Genomic DNA, 9,113 nt, shown 5'->3' with positions numbered 1-9,113 from the left:
TCTTCCTGCTTTGACTAAACAGAAGACTCTCTGTTGTGCAGGGGTGTGTGTCTGTGAGGGAGTTGTAGAAAGGTGTGCGCATAGGATGTAGCAGAAGTAGGTTTGGCGGTGGTGGTATGCAGAGAGACCTGCGGTGGGTGTAGTGGGGGGAGTTTATCAGAGTAGCTAGGAGGGGAGTTGTGTGGTGGCTATAGGTGGGGAGTCCCTCAGTGTAGCTGGGAAGGGGGTTGTGTGGGGGCTGCAGGAGGGGAGGGGAGTTCCTCAGTGGAGCTGGAGAGGGGGTTGTGTGGTGGCTGTAGCTGGGGTATGGAGGTTGTGCGGTGGTTGTTGGAGGGTAGGGAATCTCGCAATAGAGCTGTGCTGGGGTTATGCAGTGGGTATAGCAGGGGAAGGGGTTGTGTGATGGGTGTAGCTGGGGTGTGGTGGCTGTTGGAGGGTAGGGAGTCTCACAGTGGAGCTGGGCTGGGGTTGTGTGGCGGCTGTAGGAAGACAGGGAGTCTGTGTAGTGTGGGAAAGGGTTGTGTGGCTGGTGTAGTGTGGCAAGGGGTTGTGTGATTGGGTGTAGCTGTGGTATGGGGGTTGTGTGGTAGCTGTTGGAGGGTAGGGAATCTCTCAGTGGAGCTGGGCTGGGGTTGTGCAATGGGTGTAGCTGTGGTGTGGGGGTTGTGCGGTGGCTGTTGGAGGGTAGGGAGTCTCTCAGTGGAGCTGGGCTGGGGTTGTGGTGTGGGGGTTGTGCGGTGGCTGTTGGAGGGTAGGGAGTCTCTCAGTGGAGCTGGGCTGGGGTTGTGCAATAGGTGTAGCTGTGGTGTGGGGGTTGTGCGGTGGCTGTTGGAGGGTAGGGAGTCTCTCAGTGGAGCTGGGCTGGGGTTATGCAATGGGTGTAGCTGTGGTGTGGGGGTTGTGCGGTGGCTGTTGGAGGGTAAGGGTAGGGAGTCTCTCAGTGGAGCTGGGCTGGGGTTGTGCAATGGGTGTAGCTGTGGTGTGCAGGGCCGGCTTTAGGCCAATTCCACCAATTCCCCGGAATCGGGCCCCACGCCTAAGAGGGCCCCGCGCCCAGTGAGAATCCCTTCCCTGGCTAGAGACCCCTTTTTAATTTTTTACTCACCTGGTGGCGCTCCGGGTCTTCAGCGGCACTTAGGCAGCGGGTCCTTCAGTGCCGCCGAAGACCTGGAGCGAGTGAAGGACGCGCCGCCGAAGTTGCACCGAAGACTCGGAGCACCGCCCGGTGAGTACAAGCCCCATGTGTTTGGTTTTTTTTAAGTCATCCCTGCGGGGGCCCCGCCAAAACTGTTTGAATTGAGCCCCGCACTTCCTAAAGCCGGCCCTGGTGGTGTGGGGGTTGTGTGGTGGCTGTTGGAGGGTAGGGAGTCTCTCAGTGGAGCTGGGCTGGGGTTGTGCAATGGGTGTAGCTGTGGTGTGGGGGTTGTGCGGTGGCTGTTGGAGGGTAAGGGTAGGGAGTCTCTCAGTGGAGCTGGGCTGGGGTTGTGCAATGGGTGTAGCTGTGGTGTGGGGGTTGTGTGGTGGCTGTTGGAGGGTAGGGAGTCTCTCAGTGGAGCTGGGCTGGGGTTATGCAATGGGTGTAGCTGTGGTGTGGGGGTTGTGTGGTGGCTGTTGGAGGGTAAGGGTAGGGAGTCTCTCAGTGGAGCTGGGCTGGGGTTGTGCAATGGGTGTAGCTGTGGTGTGTGGGGGTTGTGTGGTGGCTGTTGGAGGGTAGGGAGTCTCTCAGTGGAGCTGGGCTGGGGTTGTGCAATGGGTGTACCAGTGGAAGGGGTGCAGTGGGTGAGCCTGGGGCTGTAGCCCTGGCGTGTCTGTGCCCTGTGGGGACACGGGTTCTGGGGGGCGGGCCCCGAGTGTAGCCGAGGCTGTACACGGGGGGGAGGGGGGCGAGGCCCATGTCAGGTGCGAGCGAGCCCGCGCCGGGTACAGCCAGGACGGCAGCAGCCGGCCTCGGGAGTGGGCGTGTCATAGGGGCGGGGCCTGAGGACATCCCGCCCCCGCCGGCCCGAGCGGCTCCGCCATAGGCGGGCTGTCCCGCGTGGGGGTTGCCATGGAGACGAGTCGCTAGGCGCCGGGTGTGTGGGAGCCGAGCTCAGACCGAGCCGGGAGCCCCGGAGCGAGAGGCCGGGAGGCACCGGGGGCCGCGCAGCGCCAGGGCCGGCACCACGCGGGGGGGAGGCCGATCCCGGGTAGCGGCAGGCTGCTAGCCCCGGGAGGGCGATCCAGGGGGCACCGGTCCGGCCCTGGCAGGGGGATCCCGGGGCTCTGGTCCTGGCCCCGGGAGGCTGATCTGGGGGCACCGGCCCCATAGTCGGGAGGCTGTTGGGGGTCCCTGGTCCCGGCCCTGGCAGGAGGAGGCAAGCGGGCACCAGCCCCGGCACGGGGCACCCAAGGGGGCACGTGCCCTAGTCCCGGGAGGGCGATCCAGAGGGCACCAGTCCCAGCTCTGGCCGGAGGGGTGCAAGGGGGCACCAGTCCCAGCTCTGGGAGTCTGGTCGGTCCCAACCCTGACAGGGGGGACCCGGGGGCGGGAACACTGGTCTTAGTCCCAGGAGGCCAATCCAGGGGGCACCAGGTTAGCTGGTTGTCATGTTCCCTGTGGGCTGCCCCGCTGGAGGCGGTGGCTCTCGTTCTCCCAGCAGCCCTTGGCCATGAGAATGGGCAGCGCAGGGTCCTCAGGCAGGGAGGAACGGCTGCCATCGGGTGCGGAGGAGCAGCTGAGTGGTGGGGATCAGACACTGGAGCTGACCGGGCGGCACCTGAAGCGGCTGCCAGGCCCAGTGTGTGCCCTGGGCAGCCTGCAGAAGCTCTACATCAGTGGCACGGGGTTGCGGGAGCTGCCCGAGGAGATCGAGGGACTGCGGGAGTTGCGCATCCTGGCACTGGACTTCAACAAGCTGGAGGAGGTGCCTGAGGCACTATGCCGCCTGCCCCGTCTCACCCGCCTCTACCTGGGCAGCAACCGCCTCTTTGGCCTCCCTGCAGAATTTGCCCAGCTCCAGACTCTGCGCTGCTTGTGGATTGAGAACAACTACCTGTACCATTTTCCTCGGGCCTTGCTCCAGATGCCTGCACTGCAGTCCTTGCAGATGGGTGACAATCGACTCCGAGCGCTGCCGGGCAGCCTGCCGCGTATGACTGGCCTCCGGGGACTCTGGCTGTATGGGAATCGCTTTGAGGAGTTCCCACAGCCCCTGCTCCGCATGTCGCAGCTCCATATCCTTGACCTGGACCGCAACAAGATCATCGACTTCCCAGACCTGGCCCACCTGAAAGGGCTACGGCTCTTTTCCTATGACCATAATCCAGTTAAAGCACCACCCTGTGTGGCTGACACTGTCACCCTTGTGGGTGATGGGGCCCAGGAGCTGATGGAGGCCAGGGAGGAACGTCTCCAGAGCCTGCGGGAGCAGGAGGAGCAGGATGAGCAGGAGGAGAATGGCTCAGAAGCCATGCAGGGCACCCTGAGGAACGACTCCTCTCTGCTAGAGGATGCTGAAGGCAGTTTCTCTGCCCTGGAATGCTCCCCAGAAGAAACATGAGAATGGGCACTACAACAACATGGTTGCTGCTCAGAAAATCTGGTGGACACTGGTGGGCTGGTAGATCCGCTTCTGCGCTGCAAGGGGTGAGAGTTTGCATGGACCATCTCTGGCCATGGGTAGCCACAGTCTCCCAACTAGGGTCATGGGTAACTACCAGTCCAGGGAGTCATCATCTTCTTGCATGTGACAGGAAAACCATGAATCAAAAGGGTCGCTGTTTCCTTGCTGGGACCACAGACAGCAAAGGGGAGCATCATCTATCTGCAGGAGTGCTGGGAAATCACTGCACCCCTGAGGTATCCTGCATAGCCACAGGACGTGGGGGTTGGCAGGGTTGAAACCACAATGCTGTTGTGTTGGATAATCCCATTGGACCAGCTCTGTGGGAGGATGGTCCCTGTATGAGATGGGCATTGATAAGAGCTGGCCTTTTCAGAACAGCCAGCCTGTGGTGGAAGCCTGGAATTGAAAGGACTTTAATGTGACAATCTGTGGCTGTTTGGTTAGGTATCTATGAGTGATCCCTGCTCCTAGCCATCCGGCCCATTGCCACGGGACTCAGATGCAAGACAGGAAAAAGCCATGCTGTTTGGTTTGGTGGGGTTTTTTTAAATTCCCTTGGACTCCACACCCTGGAGGGCTACAGGGTTCGAGTATGAACAGAAAAACTTCTCACATCCTAGAGATTCCTATTCTGCTACTGGAATTAGACTCAGAGAGAAACGTCTCCCAAGCTGCTCCTTCCAGCTGTCAGCTTTGAAAAGAAGCTGATAGGAAAGCCTTGTTTGTGCGCAGCGCTCCCTCTCTGGCCTGGAAAGGGTTTTAGCCTCCGCTCTTTGTATGGTGGGAAAAGGAGCCCCGTGCGCTGCTTTGCAGGCTGCCTGGACTTTCCATTCCCTTAAATGGGCACAGAAGCAAAAGCTGGTATGAACTGGGCCACCAGGACTGTGTGCGTCTGGGGCATTGGGGTGGCAGCAGCAGGACTCTCTCTGCTTTCCTCCTGGGGGTGGCAGGCTCATTCTCCCATTCCCCCGCGGGCTAGATTTGTACCAAATCTAAGCAATAAAAAGTAGAAAACTGAGAAAATCTGGTAGTGAGAGAAAGAGGCTCCCAGGCTGATTCTCAGGGAGGCTGCTCCGGGAGGCTGCTGCCAGGATGGTTTATTTGGAAAGAGTATGTAAACAGAATCATATGGCCTGGGGAAAGGGAACTGGGTTCTCAAGCATCTGTGTTATTTTTAACATTTTGGGGAATCTTGTTTCCTCTCTCTGTCCGTCTCTGAACTGTACTGTCTTCTCTGCACTCTTTCTCGCTCTATTCCATCCCTCCCCCTGCCGCTATCATCTGTGACTCCCTCTGCAGTGCTACTCCTCCCTCACTTGGAGCTAGGTCCATTCTCCTTCCCTCCTTTCCATACCTCTCTTTGAGCTCCTCTCCACAGCTCTCTCTCCATCTCCTCCCCTCCACACTTCCCTGGGCTGTGTTCACTCTCAGCCCAGCTTCAATCTCAGTAACTTTATTGGCATGGCAAAGTATACCAGTGTTGCCAAAGTTAATACACTTTGTCAAATCTCTGTGCCTTGGTCAGGGTTTTAGAGGAGTAACTGGGTTTTATACCATGTGGCCACTATGATCTATTGTGAATTTGCTGGCCGGGGGCCAGGTAGCATTAAGACATTTCCACTGTCTTTTTCCTTTCACTCAAAGTTATGTCATTTTTCTTCTTTGCTTTGCAGCAAAGAGTCTTGCTATTTCTGATCACTTGGAAAAGTCTCCTCTTCTTTTGGATCTCATGCAGCAGAATAAAAAGTGCCTGACAGTTTCAGTCTCTCCTGTCACCGTGGGGTACAAAATTGGCCATCCCTGGGTTTCTAGTGGAAAGTGTCCTGGCTTCCATTTTTGCTTTGGGATCACTGCTTCAATACTTGGTGAGAGCACAGCTCTGTTTTACACATTGTCCTGTAGACAGGGGGTCTGCTAGTGTGAAGGGAGCTAGAGCAATCTAGCTGCTTGTGTTGACGATGTTTTCTAATCCCAGTAGCCAACATACTTTTCTTTTTTTGGGGCTTCATGCAGTGTCTGGAAGAAGGTGGGAAGATGCTGCCTGTGTAAAAGTGGAGGGTGATTTTAGCAGTGCTTATGTCCCTTCCAGTGCAGCCTGTGTGCCAGTTGCTGTACTCCACACTCCCCACCCATAAAGATCTAGCAGTAGCTTTATCTGTGGGTTGAAGGTAGCCAGAGGATTTTAAAGGTCTGTAGCACATCCTGTAGCCAGTTGGGCCCTTCCTGCTGCATTACTGTGAGGCCAAGGTGTGGCTTGTTCAGGTGGATTCTGCAGGTGTCTGCACAGTAACGTTTTAATTTGCTTTGGGGCTTTAAGCCTGTGATTTTTTGGACTTTTCTAGGTTGAGCTGACAGGGCCTGTGTGCTGCTGTAGCAGGTGTCTCTGTATCAGGTTCAGGTGCCTTGGGTGGGGATTAATCTGCCCAGTACTGATAACAGGAACAGTATGACTCGTGTCTCTCAGAACTGCTCTGTCCCTCTCTGCGTCATTTTTGCTCCGGGGGCTGAATTGGTCTGTGTGACTAGGGGAGGCCCAAACTGCATGGTCTCGGTCCTGGAGCTAGCCCACCTGTACCTGAAAACTACGTCCTCCCTCTCTGTTGTTCTGTCTGAGCCGTGGGGTATCTCTTTCTGAGCCGTGCTCCCTCTGTCTCTCTTTCAGTGGTGTCTTCGCTCGCTTGCTCCCACCTCATTTGAAAAGCCCTTGTGGCACCTGAGGATGTGCCATCCCAGCTGCGTACCCGTGGTCATGAGTAGAGAGGCTGGAAGGACAGGCCAGGCTGGGGCAGACACAGGCGGTGAGAAAGGCTGACTCAAGCTGCTGTTGGACAAATGGATTCTAATTGTGCTATCGAAATGACGGCGGGTGGAGGGGAAGACAATGACTCCTGACAGTTACAGCCCTTAGTGCTTCCCTGGCCCTTGTATTTCAAAGGACTGTACTGATCTGAGCTCCAGAGTTCTCCTGCCTCTTCCCCCCCGCCCCCCTGTGAGTTAGGGGTGTATTGCATGTTATCCCCATAGCACTCCGCAGTGATCTCCCCTCTAAGCCCACTGCTGCTGCCTGCCCTAGCTAGCTGTGTGCACTGGGGCATGCCTGCCTGAGGCTTAGCACACACATGGGTTTATTAAGCTGGGTACACTGAAACTGCTGCCTGGGAAGGGCCTTTTATTGCTGATTGTCCAGACTCCGATGAAATTGGTGGTGGGGATTCCTGTACCTCTTAGAGGTGTTTTGTTGAGATCAGGAATGTTGCTTGACTGGAGTAGTTAATTCATTCCCCTCTTCCTCCTGTTTCAAGTCATTTCTCTGCTCTCTTTCTCTTGATCAGCTTCAAGTGGTTTTATTAGGCTTCTTAAGGGAACAATTTCAAATGATTTCCTTTGCCGTTTCTTATAGTAACATCCGGAGTCAGCAAGAGGCTGCCAGGTCGGGGGAGGGGATTGAGACACGAGTTACCTTCCTCCCCCTCTGCCAGAGGGGGACACTGGACTGGCGGCAGCTGCTGAGTCAGCCCAGGAATCTTGTGTATGTGTGTCAAGAATGCAGGTACCCATAGGAACATTGCTTGTGCTAAGGGCTGACTCGCCCTGATTATCTTAATCCTCAGCCTTACTGAGCATGAAGTCTAAATCCTACTGCCCATTTGTGATGGTGAAGTGAATTTCTGCTGTCCTGCTCCAGCCAGGATGAGGGAAGGTCTCTTAGTCTTCCAAAGACCGGATCAGAGCAGTGAGTCTATCTCATCTGGTATTTCACCTCCTTGAGGCATCAGAGCAGATCAGGGATCAGCTGGGCCTATATCCCTCCTCCTTGTTATAGTATAATAGACCTGTGGTCTGTCTAGTCTGGTATCCTGCCCCGGCAGTAGCCAATATGCTCCTCCGCATGATAAATCTAATTGTGCAATATCATAGCAAGGCGGTAGGGGGTGATAATGTTTCCTGATCCCAGACGGTGATCAGCTTTTGCTGAAGCATAAGAACCTGTGGATCTCACTGAGCTCTTTTCCCCCATAACATCATGCAGCAGTGAGTTTCACAAGTTACTTGTTGGAACAGTCCAAAGACTGTTTCTGTGGAACAGTCCAAAGACTTCAGACCAAAGGTTTAAATTTTTTATTTTAAAAACAGTCAGAGTTGCAAGACGTTTTAACTAGAGCTGGTCAAAAAATGTTCAGATGAGACAGTTTTCTCAAAACTTTCTGCAGGAGCATAGGGATTTTGACAAAATGTTGTTAAGAAATAAAAGTAGAATTGAAGTGTTTCGTCAAAGTGAAGGTCAAAGTGGAATGTTTTGACCTTATTGAAATGGAACATTCTGATTTTTCATTTTGAAATGACTTTATTTGGAAATTTATTTTGTATTATATCATTAACATATAAACTTTTTCAAAAGTCAAAATCTGAACGAAATGTTTTGTTTGACCTGCAACTAAATTTTTTTGAAAATTTCATTTCACAGGAAATTTCATATTGTTTGTTTTCATGTTGGTGTGGCGCAAAACCAAATTTTGAAATGTTGGAATTTCCTGCAGAATAAAAAGGCTGCGTTTCAACCAGCTCTAATTGTAACCAATAAGACTGCAGTATGCAAATGAAGTAAAGTCAAGTGCACTGAGGGTTACCGAATGTTTGTGAGTTGTGAAGTTCCAGAATTATGTCGAGATCTGGGAGGCCTCTGTCTAGGGTTTCATCCAGGGTTGGCTTTGTTGTCTATGTATCAGGTATGACACAGCTATGCTGCCCAGTATCATAAGTTCACATTCCAGCTGGGTTGACTTAGCCTTTTTTCTGAGAGAGATAAACTGAGCACCAGGCATTAATCAGAGTGGTCCGCTCTGCTCTGTATGGACATTAAGGCTCCCAGGCACTTTTATAAAATTAGGATTTTCCCCTGCTCTCTGGTGTTCTAGCACAGTGGTTCTCAACCAGGGGTACGTGTACCCCCTGGGTGTACACAGAGGTCTTCCGGGGGTACATCAGCTTATCTAGATATTTGCCTAGTTTTATAACAGGCTACATCAAAAGCACTAGCAAAATCAGTGCAAACTAAAATTTCATATAGACAATGTCTCGTTTATACTGCTCTATAGACTATACACTGAAATGTAAGAACAATATTTATATTCCAATTGATTTATTTTATAATTATATGGTAAAAATGAGAAAGTCAGCAATTTTTCAGTAATATCGTGCTGTGACATTTTTGTATGTTTATGTTTGATTTTGTAAGCAAGTAGTGTGAGGTGAAACTTGGGGGTATGCAAGACAAATCCCATTCCTGAAAGGGGTGCAGTCACTGTTCTAGAGTGTGCTGTATCCTGGCTGGATCCCATCTTTCAGAGGTGCTATCTGAATGGTTTATAGCAGGGGAATTTTTTGATCAAGGTATAGTCAAGGTCCGGACTCCAGAGAAACATTTTTCACACCTCAATAACAATAATGATAGTTAAATAAAAAGATTTCATGGTCTGTTCAAAAGCCTCTGGCAGTCTGGATTTGGCT

At 53.1% G+C, this 9,113-nt stretch overlaps 1 protein-coding gene across 1 annotated transcript; it reads left to right on the top strand.

Moving 5' to 3' along the window:
• The first annotated feature begins 2,125 nt into the window (after window positions 1-2,125).
• Window positions 2,126-8,530, top strand: LRRC10B (leucine rich repeat containing 10B). Its single transcript, XM_045012595.1, has 2 exons — window positions 2,126-6,403; window positions 7,006-8,530. Exon 1 carries the CDS (start codon window positions 2,649-2,651, stop codon window positions 3,537-3,539), a length of 891 nt encoding a protein of 296 aa, XP_044868530.1. The 5' UTR covers window positions 2,126-2,648; the 3' UTR covers window positions 3,540-6,403; window positions 7,006-8,530.
• Window positions 8,531-9,113: the final 583 nt, after the last annotated feature.

The sequence above is a fragment of the Mauremys mutica genome, chromosome 4 (genome assembly GCF_020497125.1).
Source record: "Mauremys mutica isolate MM-2020 ecotype Southern chromosome 4, ASM2049712v1, whole genome shotgun sequence".
Taxonomy (NCBI): domain Eukaryota; kingdom Metazoa; phylum Chordata; order Testudines; family Geoemydidae; genus Mauremys; species Mauremys mutica.
The sequence above is the reverse complement of the archived record's forward strand: the minus strand, read 5'-3'. Positions and strand labels throughout refer to the sequence as shown.

Excerpts from the sequence above, each read along its gene's own strand:
- LRRC10B (XM_045012595.1), top strand. The coding sequence starts at position 2,649 with ATGAGAATGGGCAGCGCAGGGTCCTCAGGCAGGGAGGAACGGCTGCCA.